The sequence below is a fragment of the Lepidochelys kempii genome, chromosome 8, assembly GCF_965140265.1.
Source record: "Lepidochelys kempii isolate rLepKem1 chromosome 8, rLepKem1.hap2, whole genome shotgun sequence".
Lineage (NCBI taxonomy): Eukaryota > Metazoa > Chordata > Testudines > Cheloniidae > Lepidochelys > Lepidochelys kempii.
In genome coordinates this window covers 87,193,304-87,213,117 of record NC_133263.1, presented here as the reverse complement: position 1 = coordinate 87,213,117, position 19,814 = coordinate 87,193,304, and the positions used below count along the sequence as shown (strand labels likewise).

Here is a 19,814-nt window from a genome sequence, read left to right as displayed (position 1 = left end):
ATAGATTATTTTTCAGCCACAGTGTTTCTACTGCTCAGAACTGCAAGATATTTTTAATTTGTGGGGAGTTGTCCCCAACATCGATAGGGGTCTTGCCTCATCTACCATGCAAGTGTGGCTGCTGCCTCAGACTCCCTCACTGGCTGGATAGTTTATTCCTCTGCGTAAATGAAAACTCCACTCCTACCAGGGTAAATGAAAAAACAAATTCCAAACCTTTACACATGCTCTTTGGACACCTTGAAGTTGATGTCCCTTACAACCTTCAACTCTTCGCCTTTTGTCACGGAGGAATGGAAAAGATCTTCTCACTCTCTACCAGAAATTCCAGGGTTCTTCACCCTCCCTAGGATCCTGCAACAAACAGTTTTACATGGTCCCAATGTGTATTTCCCTTGGGTAGTCATTCAGCTTTAATTGCAGCTCCACCAACAGTTGCTGCAGGTGAACTGTGGCATAGACATGGACCTGGATCTGCCCTATAAGGGACATTCTAGTCTCCTTCAAGTTCACTACATAAGAGTTCAAAAACTCTTGATGCAATTGGTGAGATTTAAAATCCATTGCCTGTCACCTTAATTTCTTGACTTTCTGTTTGATCTATTTCTGGTCCTATGTTGTTGCAAATCCTAGTTATCTGCGTATAATGTGCCCAGCTTCAAATTTGAACTTCATGCTTTTTGTGCATTTTGGAAGTTAGTCATAAGGAAACGCATGATAAACTTTAGCCTAAAAGATAAACCTATTGAAAATGTGTGAATAGCTAAATGAAAGTGCTATTTTAATCATTACTCTGTGCTTAATATAACTTCAAAAATTATTTTGGACCAAAAGCAGAGGGGTGTAGAAATTGCTATGTTTGGAGTTTCTGTGGGGGCATATACCTTTTTTTCTCTTGCCGCTGCCACCACTGCCCTTTCACATCTTACCCACTGGATCACTCTCCTGAATCATAGTTACCAGTTTGTATTCAGATAACTGGCTAATTTAGAGAAGATTGTGTGTGTGGTAGAATTAGCATTTATTTATCTCTTGTAAATGGGGAATAAAATTAATTTCCTATCCTGTAGTTAGATCTCTGGTGATCACGGCAAAGCAACTTCATTCAGTATCATTTCATTCTTATGTACACATTCTTATCAATCATCCTTGTTAATGAAAGCTTAATGGTAAGAACTGATACAAAATTCAAACCACACTGCAACACTTGTGCTCTATATTCAGATACATAGTCATTAGACTTAATACAGTGAACAGATTGCAAATGTTTAAGTGTTTTTAATGAATTTGTCTGATTTTTTTTGTTAAGTTTGTATCTAATACTACTATTTTTTTTTTTTCCTTTAGTGATTCTCCTTTGCCTGTTTCATCACGGGTCTGTTTTGTAAAGTTCCATGATCCTGACTCGGCAGTTGTGGCCCAGCATCTGACAAACACTGTGTTCGTTGACAGAGCGTTGATAGTCGTACCATATGCAGAAGGTTTGTGAATTGTTTAATGACCTATGAAGTCGTCATAAGATGGCAGTCTACCCCAGTATAGTTCAGTAGAGTGAGGTTTAGTAACCTGTAAAATATCTAAGATATTAACGTTTTGAAACCCTTGGTACGCTGTCATTAGGTCTTTCATTAAAGCAAATTTTTGTTTTTCTGTTGACACCCGATGAAAGCTGGAAGTTTTCCTGTTAATCTTTTATATAAGAAAATCTTACATTTAAGGTGCGAATGTTTTTAAGCAGAATTATATGAAAATTATGCTCTTAATTCATCAAAGTCCCTAAGACATGTTTCTAACCAGACTTAAAAATGCTGACTTGTATGCATAAGAAACATTGCCTTAAAGATGAATTATTCAGGATATGTATTTTTATATAATTTCCTCATGCAAGTTTTTTCTCCCTCTTTGAGAGTGAATGGGGGAGTGGATTAGCAGTTATTTTGCAGTGTCTTTGCTACTTCGTTTAGTTGACAACTTCTCTGAAAAAACATTCACCCTCCCTGTAAATTCCAGTATACCAAGGGTTTGAATGATTATGCTTTAAGATGAAAGTGAGATCTTCCAAGAGGTGCCAAATGGGCACTGGGTATTAGATTTTATTCCAAATTTTCTTGTTCAGGCTTGCTATATTTTATAGAATTTCACTGAATAATAAACTCTTCTCTCTGTTATTTGTGTGTGTGATTTTTGTAGTGGAGAAGGCAAATGCAAAGCCCTTCCAGATGACTGAAACACAGTGGGTCCTCTGCAGCTACAGGGGATTCTAGACATTAACTAAAGGCCAGCAAGCACTCAAGTCCCCAAGTGTTTTCCTGGTGTAACCACTTGTTAACTACATTATCTCTTCTTCTTCTTCTTTTTTTTTTTTTTTTTAACATTATAGGGTGTTACAGTAATTTAAAAGACCGTGAGCAGGTTTTTTGGAACTTGTTTTAAAACAATGTGTTGAGAAGACAACACTTCTTACAGAAGTCTCATTAAACTTTACTAGGCTTTAGAAGTAATTTATTTCAAATATACTGATTATTGGTTTATTCTTAAATTTTTTTTACTTAAAATCCTTTTGAAATAGAGTAAAATCTCTGCGGATTAAGTCATATTACAGTAACAAATTTAAGATAAGGCCTGTGTTGTTCAGACTTTTGACAAGGCAATTTAATTCTATCAGCTGTCTTCCATGGCTGGTGAGCAGTCATAGGTTCTTGTTAAAAGAAAAATTTTAAAAGAAATTAAACATTTAAGACTTAATTACTTTAAAATTTGTAGCATGATCTGTAATTGAGTCATTTTTCAAAATACAGAACACTTTCTAAGTAGTTGCTTTGGTTTACATTAATCTGGGCAAAAAGTGAATCTTAAGGAATTTCTTCCTTATTCTTATTTATACATTATTAAGTCATGCTATAATAACAGTATCTCTGTCAATAGCATTTAAATATTTCAGAGGCCCTTGTTTAAGAACTTTAAACTCAACATTTGAATTACTGATGGGTAATGTGGTTCTCTGTCAGTATGACTGACGGATTTGCTTGATGGTGGATAAACTTGGCATTTAGAGAAATCTGCCCAATAGTTTCAGTTCTGAATGTGCTAAAGATGATACGTTACAAGTTAAACCAATACTAGCATTTTATTGGGCCTATTTTGAACAAGGAGTTTCTTGTGGGATGAGCGGCATCTTGTGTGTGGTTCTGGAGATTCAGAATTTTGGACATGATATGGCATATCACAGTACAGAGTCTGCTGTTTTCAAGTTAAATTTAAGTCCCTTATTTTTGTAATAAAATGTTTGCTTTTATACTTGGAATACAGAGTTTTCTCTTTATATTTATCAGTAGGGCCCCAATTCAACAAGGTACTTAAGCACAGTATAGGAAGGTATTTGAAGTCAGCAAGACTACTTACGTGCTTATAGCTAGGCACATGCTTAAGTAGTCTGCTGAACTGGAGCCCAATACTCTATAATTTCTATTGTGATATTCTGTATTAATGTTGTCCATCACTAAAGTAAATGTTAATTATTACACTGCACAGATAATAGTCCCCTATATCACAATCACAGTCCAGTTTTAGCTTTTACTGATATTTTTGGTGTTGGCTGTTGCTTTGTGTTTTAGACCTATACACAAAGTCTACGGTAAGGCATAGTATTAATTTTAATTTTCACTGTGATATTCCTAGATTTGGAAGGAATTTTAATATTAAAGATGGTTGGGGGGTTATTTAGGTTCTTTGGTTAATATTTGTTTCTTTTGTCTGTTTCTTTTTCTTTCATTTCTACACATTCAAGCAGTATTTCTTGGTTCTAACAAAGCAGCAGTAAAAAAAAACTTTGCCGCATGAAAATTAACTGGTGAGGGGCCTCATTGCTTTTTTTTAAATTGTAGTTTTATTTATTTCTAAATACTTTAAAAAAAAAAAAAAAAGAGGATCAGATGCATGACTTTTTTTTTAATGGATGCAGATCTTCTGAGGTGTCTCAAGATAAGTCAGAGGAGTTGTATTTAGATGCCAGAAATGTTGTATTTGCACTAATTTGAAGTATGTGTAGATATAATTTATAATATCCTCTGAGACATAATTTTGCATGCAAAATTACCCCTAATCTCTATAGGTATGTTAATATATTGATGCATTAATGCCCTATATCTAAATGACCTTTCTCCCCCCCCCCCCCCATAACTTTTGGTATCTAAATTGATGACCGCTCAATGACACAAGCAAGATAACACTGCTGTGTATTATACATTTGTTTATATTATCGGCACTTCTCAGTATAGGTGGAAGGAACCATTACCTTTATTTAACAGTGGTTTTTCTTTTTTGTTGTTGTGTTTTACAGTTCTTTTCCCTGGTTCAGCCTGAACTATATACCAGGCCCTGCTGAAAATACCACCCAACAGTTTTCTTCTGCAGCTTATCCAGTTTCTCTTAAGTGCCCTGTACATATTGTATGTTTTATGATGAGATGCAGTTTCTCAATATGTATTACAGAAACACTACTGGTATTTGCAAATATATAGTAAAATTGTCTTATTGAACTCTCATTTTGGGGGCTTGGGCACATTAACAGATTAATCCATCTGTATAGGGCTTTTGCTGTTGGATAGAATAAAAATTACCTACATACATATTTGTTTCGTAGTAGGACCCTTAATAAGATTGTTCTGTGTGCAGAATAGGCAGTAAAATCAGCCACACTTGTCTTAGTTGGCTACAAGAGTTTGGGCCAGAAGTTTTTTCTGAAATGGCAATATGTAGCAGCATTCTTGGTACAGTAAGTGTGGCACATAATGGAACATATGCATTTTACTGGACAGGTAAGGAATGTGCCACAATATATTGTATATACACACAGAGCGTGTATTTGGAGATCTGCAGACACTTTCATATTCATTTGACGAGTCAGCAAAAGCCCTACGCTTTATTCAACAAAATATTTCCTTACCGTCTCTTAATTTTTACAAAATTTGTATGGTAGGTGTAAAAAATCATAGTGAACTGTACCATATTATTAACCCCTAAATCAAACTTTTTTTGTCTTGTGTATCTTGATTTTTCTGTGTGCTTTATAGTGAAGCAGCCGACACGAGTCGTTGTTCATAAAACAGCTTTTGAAAGTTGAGAGCACACCCCTGGAGAACCGACTGTGCTTGCTTACGTTTGGTTCATGACTTAAAAATCGAGTACAGGTGATGAAATCTTGGCAGTGTTAACAAAAAAGTAGTGTGTATTGTGCTATTTTTTACGCTAGAAACTTAACCATTTGTAGAGAAAAAGGAACAGTCAAATTTCACACATTGAAGTTTCATTCTGACATAAAATTTAATGATAAATATTAATAGAAATCAAGCTTTATATTTTAGCCAACATAAGTACTTTCAACAAACTCAGGTGGTGTATCAGGGAGACATTTTCTGGGTGTATTTGTGTGTTTTCTGACCTTGAGAGAGAATATATTCTAATGCAAGGCTGTTTCTCTGCAGGAATTATTCCTGATGAGACTAAGGCTTTATCTCTTTTGGCACCAGCTAATGCTGTGGCAGGTCTGCTGCCTGGAGGTGGTCTCCTGCCTACTCCCAACCCACTTTCTCAGGTAGGTTTTCATTTGCTTGGAGTGAAAGGAATACTGTACATATTTTGCTAGATCTTAATCTACTATATTAATGCACTTGGGCAAATAGGCTTGGATGGCAAGAAGAGATTTGACTTTGTATTGATCATTGTAGTGGTTTAGTTAAACACTGTAACCACACTGCAAATCAGTTGTACCATGATGAACTGTATGGTATAACAATGGTAGGTCGTTAGTGTGGAGACTGGGTTTTTACAAGCATGCTCAGAAATTTAATTAGTGCTTCTAGTAGCCTGTATAAGTTCTTTGGTGACTCCTAACCATGGGGAAGAAGAGTTTGGGATTAAATTATTCAGAAGATTTTATCAGACTTCTGTTGGGGCAAGTTCTCAGTTCTATCTCTTTATATTAAAACCATTAAATAACTTGGTCCAGAACTGGCTTTAAATACAGTTATTGTTTGAAGGGTTAGTTTGTCTTAAGATGGACTGTATACATTCTTGAAAATGTGTATATTGTACACAGATCCTTAACTTCAATTGTGCCAATCTGAAATGCGCTTTACTTTGGAATTTATTTAATAGATTTTCTTATATGATTATTTAGGCTGTCTCAGAAACTATAATGGCCGGTATGGATTTTTAAAAGCATCTAAAGGAGTTAGGTGCCCAGCTTCCATTGACTTTCAGTGGGAGTTGGGTGTATATATATTCAGTAGGCATGTTTCAGAATTCCATTATTGTTTTCATAGAATCTGTTTGAGTATCCTTGTATGCCTTTAAAGGGGGAGGGAAGGTACATACTTACTATGCAGATCTGTTTTCTGTGTGTATTCAGTCATAATTGCTCACTTCAGTGAGAAAAATGGGGGGGAGGGAGGGGTTGTGTATTTTTAAAACTGCCTTTTACTTTGGCTAGCATTGCAGACCCACTGCAACTAAAATAGTGAGATGGATTCTGTTCCTTTTTAGCATCTGCAGTTGTTTACTAAATTCTAATGGCTTACATCTGGTCAGTCAGTTTGCACAGGTATTTCTGAAGGTATAATATTACCTTCAGAGCCTTTTATTAGGCATGATGAATGCTACGGAAAGAATCCTGGTAGAGTTTGTAGTCTGGCTGTTAAAATTGCCTTTTTAATTGTAATCTAAGCATACTTGCTATAGAAAGTGAAGCAATAAACATAGTGATATTTTTAGTCACTTTTTAAAAAAAAAAAAAAAGTCATTTTAAGTTGTTTGTGTGGAATATAATGACAAAGTCTTTTTGGTTGGTGGTTGTTTCCCTCCCACCCACCCAGCCCAAGGGAGTGGGAGGCAATCTTTTTTTCCCCCTAAAATTCCAATAGTATTACTTCTATATGTTTCAGTTTGCAAATACATAAGTAGGAGAGGCGAAGTGGTCTTACTGGCACTTTTGCTAAAGGGTATATTAATGTACATGATTGCTAGATTGGGTTTAAATTAGGAGGTGATGTGGTAGTGTTAAAGGGACTGTACTGTGTCAATGCCTGTTTTTTAATTTATCATCTGTGTGTTATAGATTGGTGCTGTTCCTTTAGCTGCTTTGGGAGCTCCTGCTCTTGATCCTGCCCTAGCTGCTCTTGGGCTTCCTGGAGCAAACTTAAACTCTCAGGTATGTAAGTGACTTTTTATTTTTTTCCCAGCTTTGGCAGACTTTTAGACTGTGGTCAGTAGATTGTGATCCACCAGTATATTAATTGACCGACTGAAGGTCCAGGACTTGCTATATTTATTCCTGAACCAGTGCTAAAAAAATACTGTTATAGCAAGGGACCAAATTGGGCATAGTTTTAAGTTCCAATAATTTTTAGAAATTAATCCTATTTTTCATATGATACAGTACATTTGTTTATGGGCCTAGCAGTTTCATAGTACAACTTAAAAATCCTTTTGCAGTCTTGCTTCTTTTCTAATTTAATCCTGACACTTGAGATAATATATACTAAAGAATTACTGTCTCTAAAACCCTGTGGTTGATTCCAACTGAAGACTTGGAACACCAGCATTCAAATGGTGTAGGTCAGGCTCCTGGGGGAATTCTGTGCCTAAAAATTCTGCACAGAATATTTTAAAGTTCTGCAAATTTTATTTGTCAAAATAACACTGTATAATCATGCCATTTTCAATTATTTTGGTAATTTATTTCAAAATATCTGTCTGCAAGTATGTCTGTAACAACACACACACCCACCCACCCCCCAGAAGTAGAAGGTTAAAGAAACCACTGAACCCTAGTCCCTGTTTCTTTGTGTTGTCTCTGCATTTCTCAACTGTAAGCACTTTGTGCTCTTGTTTTTAGCTATATTCCATGTGTATTCAGGCTTGGTTAACCTGTCAATGTGTTAAAGCAAATTTCATGCTTTTCAACATGTTTTAAAATGTCTCTTCACAGTCTCTTGCAGCAGATCAGCTATTAAAGCTTATGAGCACAGTGGATCCAAAGTAAGTGCAAGTGATAGCTTTCAGTATTTAGGTTTATATTGGCGTGCACTTAATCTTGAGGGTAATGTTTCATGTCACTCAATACTGACCCATTTCCCACACCTGGCCAGATAAAGACTGGAAGAAACTAGCTTCCTGTGGAAGCCACCTGGGGTGGGGAGTTGGTTCACCGTAGCACTAGGCATCAAAGACTGTGTTTCTCCTAGTTTGGTGGCGAGAGGAATTCAGTTTTTTCATTACTCCATGCCCTTTATGTAAAGAAACTTGTGGTGCAGTCACTTTAATCCTTTTAAACCATTAGGTACAAGCAAGTACACCTTGCACAGAAACAAGTTGACTTCTGAAAACAAAGTTAAAACGGAATCTTGTGTTCTGCAGGTCGCATCAATCTGAATTAGTTTACTTTCTCCTCTAAGGATTTACCCTTTAAGCCGATCAGAATAAAAATTTCTGCCTTTTCAAAAATATTTGAGGGGTAACATTGGTAACTGGTATCTATACAAGACAATAAATGGACCCCTTACTACTTGTGGGCTCAATAGTGATACCCTGGGCCAAAGCAATAAGAGGATGTAAGCTGTCCCATGTCCTCGTACCCTGTATCACTGCTTCCAGCACAGAGCAGATTTGTGGAGCTTGCTACATAAGATGTCTATCCAACCTCTTTCCATTTCTTCCCTGCCCACCCCTGTGAGTAGGGGAAGGAGCAATGTAGTTACATCAGAATACACTTCATCTCCAGTTGTGCTTTGGTCTTCTTGATTACACCCCTGCATGTCAAGCAATATTTTTATACTCCTCCCTAGTCATCTGTCCAAGTTTTCACTACTTGTAAGCATCCTTTTTGTGTTTAAGCCCACCGTAGATTTCTCTGTTAAGCCAAGCTGGTCGCCTGCCATATTTACTGTTCTTTCTGCGCATCGGGATGATTTGTTCCTGTGCCCTCAATAAGGCTTCTTTAAAATACAGCCAGTCTTCTGGCCTCCTTACCCCCTCATCTTAGCCTCCCAGAGGTCCTGTCCATCAGTTCCCTGAGGGAGTCAAAGTCTGCTTTTCTGAAGTCCAGGGTCCATATTCTGCTGCTCTCCTTTCTTCCTTTTGTCAGGATCCTGAACTTGACCATCTCATGGTGATCGCTGGGCATGCTCATGCTGCCCAGTGTGTGATGGTGTGGTCATGGTGCATGGCTCACATTGCCCTGTGTGCAGTGGTGTGGTCATGGTGCCTGGCTCGTTGTCCTATGCACAGAGATGTGGCCACCGAGCATGGCTCCCGCTGCCCTGTGTGTGATGGTGTGGTTTTGGTGGGTTCAGTCAGATAGGCTGGAGGGTGCACATGACACTCTTTCCCCCAAGCAATGGCAAGACCAGGAGGGAGTTTGACTCAGAGCTGCAATCTCCTTCTTGGGCTAATCAAAGAGCAGTACCCCTTACTTCCAAGCAAGTTGCAGTCTGCCCAGTCTAGGTCAGTATTCGTTTAAAAAGTCAGTTTTTTTCAATCTGAAATTTCATTTTCACTTCACTTAATGGCTTGTTCCAGGTTGAACCATGTAGCTGCAGGTCTTGTCTCACCAAGTCTGAAATCTGATACCTCCAGTAAAGAAATAGAGGAAGCTATGAAAAGAGTAAGAGAAGCACAATCACTGATTTCTGCAGCCATAGAGCCAGGTAATTGAACTACTTTTAAATATTTGGTTAAACACCATTTTTGGCGGTATAGCCGCTAAAAAGGGCTTATACACTGTAAAACATAGTTTTCATACTTTCCTTTTTCACTAGGAGGGTGGTGAAACACTGGAATGAGTTACCTAGGGAGGTGGTAGAATCTCCTTCCTTGGAAGTTTTTAAGGTCAGGCTTGACAAAGCCCTGGCTCGGATGATTTAATTGGGGATTGATTGATTAATTAATTAATTGGGGTGGGAATGCTGAAACTTTAACATACGTTTTTCTTCCCACAGCTAAATGCTTGAGTTGAGCAGGTGTGAATTTTTTTTCACTAGTATGAATAAAAATTACTTCCCCTCTAAATCAAGTTTCATGTTATATCATAGTCTACTAGTTCTCCAAAGCATCTTCCAAGAACAGGCTAGACCAGACCTGAATTTCTGATACTTAAAACAAAAACACCACCACCACCACCAAAAAACAACTTTTCAAGCTTTCTTTTGCTTCTTTATGATGTCTGAAGAGGGTGCAAACACACGCTTACTTCCTTTTATGGGTGGTCTTAAAGATAGATACCACTTCTACCTTTGTACTAATGTTTCCCCTTCGTAATTTCAGATAAAAAAGATGAAAAACGAAGGCATTCAAGATCAAGATCACGATCAAGAAGGAGGAGAACTCCTTCTACTTCTAGGCACAGGTTAGATTTCTCACTCCATAAATATTAACAGAAATAAGTGCCTTACACAGTTCCTTCAAAATTCCGTTTAAAACGTTAAGCTTGGCAATACCGGCTGTTAGGTACAAATAGAGAAAAAAGCAAATCTGTTTAGTGGTGTTAAGTTGACTACCAGGACCAGTGCAGAGTATGACAGTGAGTAAAGCCATGTAGAGAGCTTGGGAACGTGGATTGGAAAGTGACATTGTAGCACAGACAGTCCTGTACTTTACAGCACCAAGAGTTGCACTGACAACTTGCTCGGAGCCTTAAGAGTGTCCACTGAAACATTTTTATTTTGCACCCTGTGTGGTGGAGCAGATGTCCCACACGAGCAGAAAAAGGGTTAAGGAGAGCCTATGGTCTCATCTAGCCTCGCCCTGCTATACCTTTAGCCAATGCTAAACCTGCAGGGGGAATAAAAGGAGAGAGCCTGGCTCAGTTGGGGGCTAGTTGGTCAGGAAGGAGGGACAGAGCTCCACCTGAAGGGAGCTTTGCCTACAGAGCTGTAGTAGGACAGACACTGGAGAGGAGCAGTTAGACCAGGAGTGAGCAGCTCCTCTTCCCCCCTTCCCCCCCCCCCCCCCCCCCCCGGTGGCTGTGTTATGGTGTCTAGAAGGTCTCCAGGAGGGTGCTGCTCCTTCCATGCTGTATGGATTTGATGGAGAATGCAGGCAATGACCTTCTTCCTGTGGAAGGGAGCTGGTCAAACCTTAAAAAAGGAGGGACCCTAAACAAATGCCACCAGCCCCTGTAGCTGGATGCATATGGATTAGCTGCTGAAGTGAATGGCTGAGCAGAATGCTCAACAGCAACTTTTCCAGCAAATGGCCAACCAGCGGGAGCAGTTAATCCATGATCTAGCAGCCCAACAGCAGCAGCTGGTACAACAATTGGTCACCCTAATACAGCCAGCCACTACAGTGGTACCAGCAGGCCTAGACCTAATGGCAGATCCTGTTCCTGTCAGGAACAAAGATAGGGCCTAATAGTGACACCAAGGCGTTCCTCAAAATCTTTGAACAGGTAGTCACAGCAGCTCGTTGGCCCCTTGAACAGCAGGCAGATTTGCTTGCCCTATACTTAACTGGGAGAGTGCAAATGGTTTATGTACTTTAGACTTTTTACTGCCTGAGATTATGGACAGGTCAAAGTGGCCATTCACAATGCTCTGGATGTCTCAGAAGAGATGTTCTGACACTTCCTGGAGGAGTAGTATCCTCTGAGAGCATGGCTTTCCCCCCCCCCCCCCCCAGTTGCCCAAAAGCTATGAGATTTGTGTTGGAGATGGCTCAGACCTCAGATGAAGACATGAACCTTGGTGGTAGAGAGAATTTTATTCAAACAGTTCACCCAGATACTCCCCTTCTCCACTCCCTCCCCCGAGGGAAAGGACTGGATCCTACAGCTTCAACCTGAGGCAATGACTGACACCCTTTGCCTCATGGAGTACTATCTGACAACCAAGATCCCCATGATGATGATCTGCTACAGGCCTGCTGGAGCCAAGGGATGAGCACAGGCGAATGAGAGAGCTGGCTACAGAGGCTGACATCTTGGCAGGGGTTCCACCCTGCTGACCCCTCACCAGGACACATGAGGTAGGGTCCTGTGTGTTGCAGGGACGTTGGATAGCCTGGACCAAAGGTCTGGGGCTGTTGACCTGGGTCCCAGTTCAAGAAACCACCAACCTGCCTGGCCTTAAGAAGGGAACAACCATGGAAACTGAAATAGGGGGACCCTACTCAGAGGAGACTTTTCAGGGACCCCAGGGGGTGCTGATCACAGCATCAAAGCCCAAAACGTGGCTGTCCTGGGCAGTGTTCCCAAGATCGCAGCTTTCTGCATATATGGATAGCAGGAGCCCATGCTTGATGATCAAAGTCTTATGAAGTTGATCACCCCCATAAGGGTGATCTTTTGGACTCAGCATATTCTCAATCCTGATGTTGATCTTGGTGGTCCCAAATCCTGGATCACCCTGGGGAACTCTCCTTCTACAATATGTACACAGGGACATGAAACCCTACCCTTGCGTCCAAGGTAACCTAATTGTGGGGAAGCATAATGGTTGGCCTGGCCCCATCCCTTGCCTATTCAGTTAATGGCTGAGATTGGGAATATTGCAGGGATCTGATGAAGGAATCTTTGGGACCTTTTTCTGAGCAACAAGTCTCCCCAATTCCACATACCCTAGTGAACCTGGTGTGGGAGATGTCTCTTCTCTAGCAGCAGGAACTTTCACGCAAATTGGCAACAGCCAAACAGAGTGAGGCCCAGTATTATCCCAACTTGGAGACCCTTTCTTCCCTCGAGTATGAGATCATAACAAAATTTTCAAACTCCTTGAAGAATGGAAAGCTGATGACATCCTGAGCTGACCCTATACCCAAGTGGTGGTTGTCGGTGAGGAATTGGTGGAACCTTGACAAGATGAAGCTTCCCTCATTTTGAGAGAAGGCCAACCGCCTACTTCACCTTGAGAGAGACTACCAGACCAAGGAAATGAGAAAACCAGCTTCTGGTGCCCAGATCCTACCAGAGGGAGGTTATATGGCTGGTCCACACCAGATCCTTCATGGGCACCTTGGGATGGAGAAAACACTGTCTCGAATTCTAGCCTGGGCTTTTTGGCCTTTAGTGTATATGGACTTCCCCAGCTTTTGTGCTTTGTGTGCCAGCTCACAACACTCTGGACAGTGGTTTCCCTCCCACCCATGAACATACCCTTTGAATGTATTGGAATGGACATAGTTGGCTCCGTAACTATGCTGCAAGCTACCAGTACATTCTGGTGCTTGTAGACTATGCCACCTGGTATCCTGAAGCTCATACTTGTGTGCTCCATAAATACCAGAGTAGCTGCTTCTGAACTTTTGAAGATCTTTGCCTGGGTTTGGGTTCTATGGGAAATTATAATGGACTTGTGTACAAACCTCATTTCCCAGACGATGAAGCAAGAATGTCAGTTGTGAAAATGAAGACTCTCTGAATGTCTGTCCACTGTTCCCACAGAGATGGGCTAATGGAACACTTTAACAGGTTGCTAAAGAATATGCTGAGAAGGTTCATAGCTATGGATATCTGCCACTGGGACCAAGTGAAGTGCCACAATCCTCCACTGGCTTCCTAACATTTGAGCTATTATGTGGGAGACAATCATGAGGGGTTTTGGATCTCATTCAGCAAATGTGGGAAAAACGGTCACCTCAGTTTGACATTGTGGTACAGTGTGTTCTTAGCCTTCAGGAGAAGCCTGAAGTTCTAGGCTCATTTGCCAGCAAGAACCTCCTAGGTGCCCAGATCACACAGGAAGCATCCTGTCATAAAGGGATCCACCTCCCAGGTGTTTCACCCTGAGGATCAAGTTCTCTTGTTATTTCCAAATTTGTGTGGAATCAAAGCTGCTGTCAGGGGCCTTATGAGGTGATACAACAAGTGGAGCCTGTGAATTATGAGATCCAGCAACAGACAGACAGAAATTCAAAGTTTACCCCATGAATCTTTTAATGCTATGGAAAGCCTTGTTCATAGCCCTTACCCACTGGAGACCAAATTAGTCCCACAGGCCACTGCAGTCTTGAGGGTTGGGATGATCAAAATCAGGAGCAATGTCACTCCAGAACAGAGGGTCCAGCCCCACCAGTTGATCACTGCTGCCTTCTCCACTGTGTTTTCTGTGCAGCCCAGATGAACTCATCTGATCACTCATCACGTCCAGACTGAACCAGAACACTTGTCCAAGAAAATCTACAACCCCATCATCCCGAGAGGATGAGAGAAACTAACTGACGCTCCTGCTTCACAGTGCTAGTGCTGAGAATAATTGAGCTGTTTACTGACTGGAGAGCCCAATAACGCTGGTCCCTAAGCCAGTTAGGACCACTTGCTTTTGCGTAGATTTCAGGAAAGTCAACATATTGAAAGTTGATGCCTACCCTCTGCCATGTGTTGACTAATTCTTGACTGGCTAGATGAGGTGGAGTACATTACCCTCATGCCTGAGACCTGGGGGAAAAACAGCCTTGCTTCCCCTTTTGGCTTCTTTTCAATTCTTGATTTGCTGTTTGGATTCCATGACCCCCCCAGCCACATTCAGAAGGTTAATGGACCAGGTCTTCCAGCCCCATAACATGCTGCTGCATACCTGGATGACATCGTAATCTGTAGTCAGACTTGTGTGAAGATCATCTGAAACATGTAACTGCCATGCTCCTGTTCCTTAGGGTGGCTGGCCTCACTGCAAACCCTACTAAATGCCATCTGGCAAAAATGAGATGACGTACATAGAGTATGTCCTGGAGAAGGGCAAGGTGCAACCCTTGTGGATAAGGTCCAGGCCTACAGACACGCCCTTCACCAGCCCCAAAGAAACAGGTACACTGTTTCCTAAGACTGAAATAATGCTACCAACAATTTATTACTGGCTTCTTGGCCATGCAGCCTCCCTTATGGATCTCATTAAACCAATAGCCCAAAGAAATTCCAGTGGGCCAACATTTGTGAAAAGGCCTTTCAGACCCCTAGGGCTCACCTCTTCTGAGAACCTGTCTCGTATAGCTGCAGCTTCACTAGGAAATTCCCACTACAGAGTAACACCTCTGATGTGGGACTAGAGGCGGTCTTATCCCAGTTGGTGGAATGTGAAAAAAACACCCCATCCTCTACCTTGGTTGGAAATTATTCCCAATGGAGAAGGCATATTCCATAATCATGAAAGAGGCGTAGTCAGTGAAGTGGACCATGGACTTGCTGTTAGACTACCTTCTTGGCAATAATTTCACTTTAGTTAGCAACCATGCCGTGCTACATTGGCTCCACGCCATGAAAGACACCCAATTAAGAGGATGGTAAATTAAGAGGATGGTATCTATCTCTCAAGCCCTTCTCCTTCCACATCCAGTACATCACACAAATTGTGATTGATTGTTTTTCTTGGGAGAGCTGGTGGGGGAGGGAGGTACCCAAAATGGTATTTGGGGGTGGGAGATGTGATGGGATAGAAAGGCCCCACACCAGCAGAGAAAGAGTTAAGGAGAGCCTATGGGTAAGGCTAGCTCCCCCGTGAGCTATCTCTGCACCCAGTGCCAAGCCTGGAGGAGGAATAAAAGGACGGAACCTGGCTGTCGGGACCTGGCTGGTCAGCACAAAGGATGGAGTTCTGCCTCTCTGCTTGCAGAGCTGCGGAAGAACAGGTCTGCTAGCTGGAGGAACATTTAACCCCAGAAACAGGCAATGCATGAGTAAGAGAATGGGAGACAGGCCTGAAGGGAAGGGTGGGGTGCCCCACTGGAAGACTGGGGGATGGCCCAGAATTGACTTGGGTGTGCTTTTTGATTTGGAACTGTTTTAGGCCTCTTTCCCCCTCCTCCCTCACAGTGGGATAAGACTGAAGGGACAACTAATTTGTGGGCCAGACGCCTACTACAGTGTCACCAGAAGGGGGCACTCATTTCTCTCCTTGGAAGACCCAAGTTAGGGCACTTCAAAGGTCCCCATGAGGGTGTTGCTTTTGCCACACTATTACACTGTGTTTATAATCTAATTCTAAGTATTTTACCTCTTATCAATGCAATTTTAAAAACTGAATGCATTAATCTTCCCCAATCCCAAACCCTTCCCTCTTCATTGCTATCAATAACTAACCTATTCTATCGTTTGGCCAATCTTCATCTTTTACTCCTCCTACCACTGCGTCCTCTATGCTGCAAAGTAATGTCTATTTATACTACTTTAAATCTGCCCTTTCATTTTTCATCCTTAGTTGTATAATCCATGCTCGGGTAATCACATGTCTAGATTTCTGCAGGGTTCTCTTTAAGGTTGACTGTTTGCAAAATCAAACACCAGGAAATTTGTTTGCAACATAAATTTGGGTTATGCAATATTCAGACACCCACAAATTATATGTGCTGATGCCACTACTGCCGGCTTCCGATTCAACAATGACACATATGTATTTGATATGGTCTCACATGACCTTCTCATAAACAAACTAAGAAAATGCAACCTAGATGAAGCTACTAATAAGGTGGGTGCAAAACTGGTTGGAAAACCGTTCCCAGAGAGTAGTTAACAGTGGTTCACATTGCTGGAAGGGCATAAAAAGTGGGGTCCTGCAGGGATCAGTTCTGGGTCTGGTTCTGTTCAATATCTTCATCAGTGATTTAGATGATGGCATAGAGAGTACGTTATAAAGTTTGTGGACGATACTAAGCTGGGAGGGGTTGCAAGTGCTTTGGAGGCTAGGATTAAAATTCCAAATGATCTGGACAAACTGGAGAAATGGTCTGAAGTAAATAGGATGAAATTCAATGAGGACAAATGCAAAGTACTGCATTTAGGAAGGAGCAATCAGTTGCACACATACAAAATAGGAAATGACTGCCTAGAAAGGAGTACTGTGGAAAGGGATCTGGGAGTCGTAGTTAAATATGAGTGAACAGTGTAACACTGTGGCAAAAAAAGCAAACATCATTCTGTAATATATTAGCAGGAGTTTCGTAAGCAAGATACGAGAAGTAATTCTTCTGCTCTACTCCGCGCTGGTTAGGCCTCAACTGGAATATTGTGTCCAGTCCTGGGCACCACATTTCAGGGAAGATGTGAACAAATTGCAGAAAGTCCAGAGAAGAGCAACAAAAATGATTTAAGCTCTAGAAGACATAACCTATGAGGGAAGATTGAAGAAACTGGGTTTAAGTCTGGAAAAAAGTTGACTGAGAAGGGGACATAACAGTTTTCAAGTACATAAAAGGTTGTTACAAGGAGGAGTGAAATAAATTGTTCTTAACCTCTGAGGATAGGACAAGAAGCAATAGGATTAAATTAGGAAAAACTTCCTAACAGTCAGGGTGGTTAATCACTGGAATAAATTGCCTAGGGAGGTTGTGGAATCTCCATGGAGATTTTTAAGAGCAGGTTAGACAAACACCTGTCAGGAATGGTTTAGATAATACTTAGTCCTGTCATGAGAGCAGGGGACTGGACTAGATTCAATGATTTCAAAGTGGATGATATTTTCAGAAACATTCACTTCTAGTTTAAAAATATATATATATCCACACTCATTTGACTTGGTCTTCACTCCAAAAACACTGTTTCTTATACTGAATGCATATTCCACTGGGCTGTTTGCTCCTGGTAAACACAGCAAATTTTACTCTATATACTAGTGGCTTAAACACTTTAGGGGTTTTTTTTAGAATGTCCTGACTGATTAAATGTAAAACCAAGATTATTTTAGGTGTTCCAATGCAATATCTTGGCACTTTGTCTCTGGCCTCTCAGTTCTTATCTTGCACCTCAATAGTCTGTGCACAGTTAAGTCATGCTAATTATGTCCCTCCTGTCTTCATACTGCTCTACTGGGTCCTCTAAATCTTCTGCATCAAGTTTCAGCTTGTTCTGACATTCAGATCTGCAGTGTTCCACTGGTGCTTGCATCTCTGATCTGCCTGCCAACATGCTTTATCAAATACTTTTTCCTCTGGCTCTCATCTCCATGCCTTCTGTGCTGCTCCTACTACTGATCAGTATGATTCACTTTCTCCATTTCAAATAATTCCTCCAAAACTTCCTTGCCACCCTATCTGTTTTCTTCTGCCACCATACGTGTTTACTCACACATCGAAGTAGATAATGTTGCATAGCTGATAGAGGTTTCCATCACTTGTTCATTACCTGTACTTTGTGGCGCTTGCTTTTCTGTTGTGGCCTTTCTGGGCATGACTTTATGGGTTCCATCTTTATTTTTTCTGTATGCGCTGACCGCTTTTAACTAATAGTCTGGTATGCCTAGGTCAAATATATTTTTGTAATCCTGTGTTTAATGCGTTGTTCGATAGACGATCAAGAAGCAGATCAAGGAGGCGGTCACATTCAAAGTCAAGAAGTAGGCGGCGATCTAAAAGTCCAAGAAGGAGGAGATCTCATTCCAGAGAGAGAGGCAGAAGGTCTAGGAGCGCATCCAAAACCAAGTAATTCCCTCTTGCGACTTCAGAAATTTTCTAGAAATCCAGTTGTTAATTCTGAAATATATGTAATTTAACTTCTATTAAAGAAAATAGCCAGGTCATCAACTACTGCCAAATAGTTTTTATTACTGTGCCACAAATTGGAGATCTTAACAGTGATAGGTACTGAAGTATAGCACTGACAAGGTTTAAACAAATAACATTTTTGTATAATCTAACTTTTCATGTCTTTGAGGAAGTATCTTCGTAAGAGTAGGTTTGTGTTCTGCTGTGATGCCCAAAGTTAAGATATCTGAGTATGTATTTAAGAACTTAAATGTGGCCTCATTTTCATAGATGCTGAAAACATGCAGCTTCTGTTAGTTTCAATGGGAGCTGCGGATGCTTATTACATTTAAAAATCAGTTGTAACTTTTAGCATCTAAGCTTGGTAACTCCTTGGCTGTCTCAAAGAATTAAAATTGCTGTTCTGCTATTTCAGTAATTGTCCCACTCTGCTTTCACTCTCTCACTAATGAGTTTCACAGTGGAGAGACAATTTGTGCTGTAAAATGTCAGAGTTGTGGTTATCTGGTATTATTTCCTATTCTTGTGACATGCAAATATTTGTCTCTATAACTGACTGGTTTTGAATATATAACATTTCATTGCCTTTCAAGGGATAAAAAGAAGGAAGAGAAGGAAAAGAAACGTTCTAAAACTCCACCAAAAAGCTACAGCACAACCAGACGATCGAGAAGCACAAGCAGGTACCAGAACTTGGGTCAATTTCTTAGTCTGTGTTTCAAGAATAGTATATAGTGGTATTGGTGTAAAAGTTTCTAAACTGGTTTGTCACATCATTGTGACAATTATCCTCTTTCACCTCTGAAGAAATCAGTTCTAATTTGCTGTGGAGTATTGCTATAGATTATGAATTAGCACTTCAACTAGGGTTACAGAGACTTACAGGAGCTGTTCCAACAAAACCACCACAGCCCATTTATCAAAGTACCTGCAGCTCCCACTTCAAGGAAAGTGAAACAGAGACTCAGTCTTACCTGGAGCTTTTAAAGAAATCTGTGCAAAGCCTTATTGATCTAGGCACATCTCTCTCTTTTTGTTTGTTTGGGGTTTTTTACTGTAAATCTCAAACACAAAAAAAAAATACCAGTCTTAAATTAACATACTCAGAGTGCTTCTGGACTCCTGAAAAGGTCACAACTCAGAGACTGTTTACTGTGACAGCTTGAAAACTACAGGAACATACCTGCATTTATTTTGTCCACCTATAAAAGAATAATAGGAGAAAATGTACTTTCAAATAAAGCACCTCTTAAATGAGCGTGTGAGAGAGATGGATGTACCTGGACTTATGAAGTGCCTCAAATAAGTTTAAGTGCTAAGAAGGTATCTTTTGGTCTCTGAAAATAGATATC

General features: G+C 40.6%; 1 protein-coding gene across 4 annotated transcripts in view; it reads left to right on the top strand.

The window, feature by feature from the left end:
- SRSF11 (serine and arginine rich splicing factor 11) overlaps nucleotides 1-19,814 on the top strand; it is a 49,062-nt gene that overhangs the window by 18,719 nt on the left and 10,529 nt on the right. For all 4 annotated transcript variants that reach the window (XR_012160447.1, XR_012160446.1, XM_073357358.1 and 1 more), the window contains exons 2-9: nucleotides 1,348-1,481; nucleotides 5,484-5,593; nucleotides 7,115-7,207; nucleotides 7,988-8,037; nucleotides 9,577-9,704; nucleotides 10,321-10,402; nucleotides 18,268-18,399; nucleotides 19,056-19,145. Coding sequence is in view for 2 of the 4 variants with exons in the window: in XM_073357358.1 (XP_073213459.1) it covers nucleotides 1,348-1,481; nucleotides 5,484-5,593; nucleotides 7,115-7,207; nucleotides 7,988-8,037; nucleotides 9,577-9,704; nucleotides 10,321-10,402; nucleotides 18,268-18,399; nucleotides 19,056-19,145 (819 nt within the window). In the remaining 2 variants the exon portion in view is untranslated. The remainder of the gene's footprint in view (nucleotides 1-1,347; nucleotides 1,482-5,483; nucleotides 5,594-7,114; nucleotides 7,208-7,987; nucleotides 8,038-9,576; nucleotides 9,705-10,320; nucleotides 10,403-18,267; nucleotides 18,400-19,055; nucleotides 19,146-19,814) is intronic.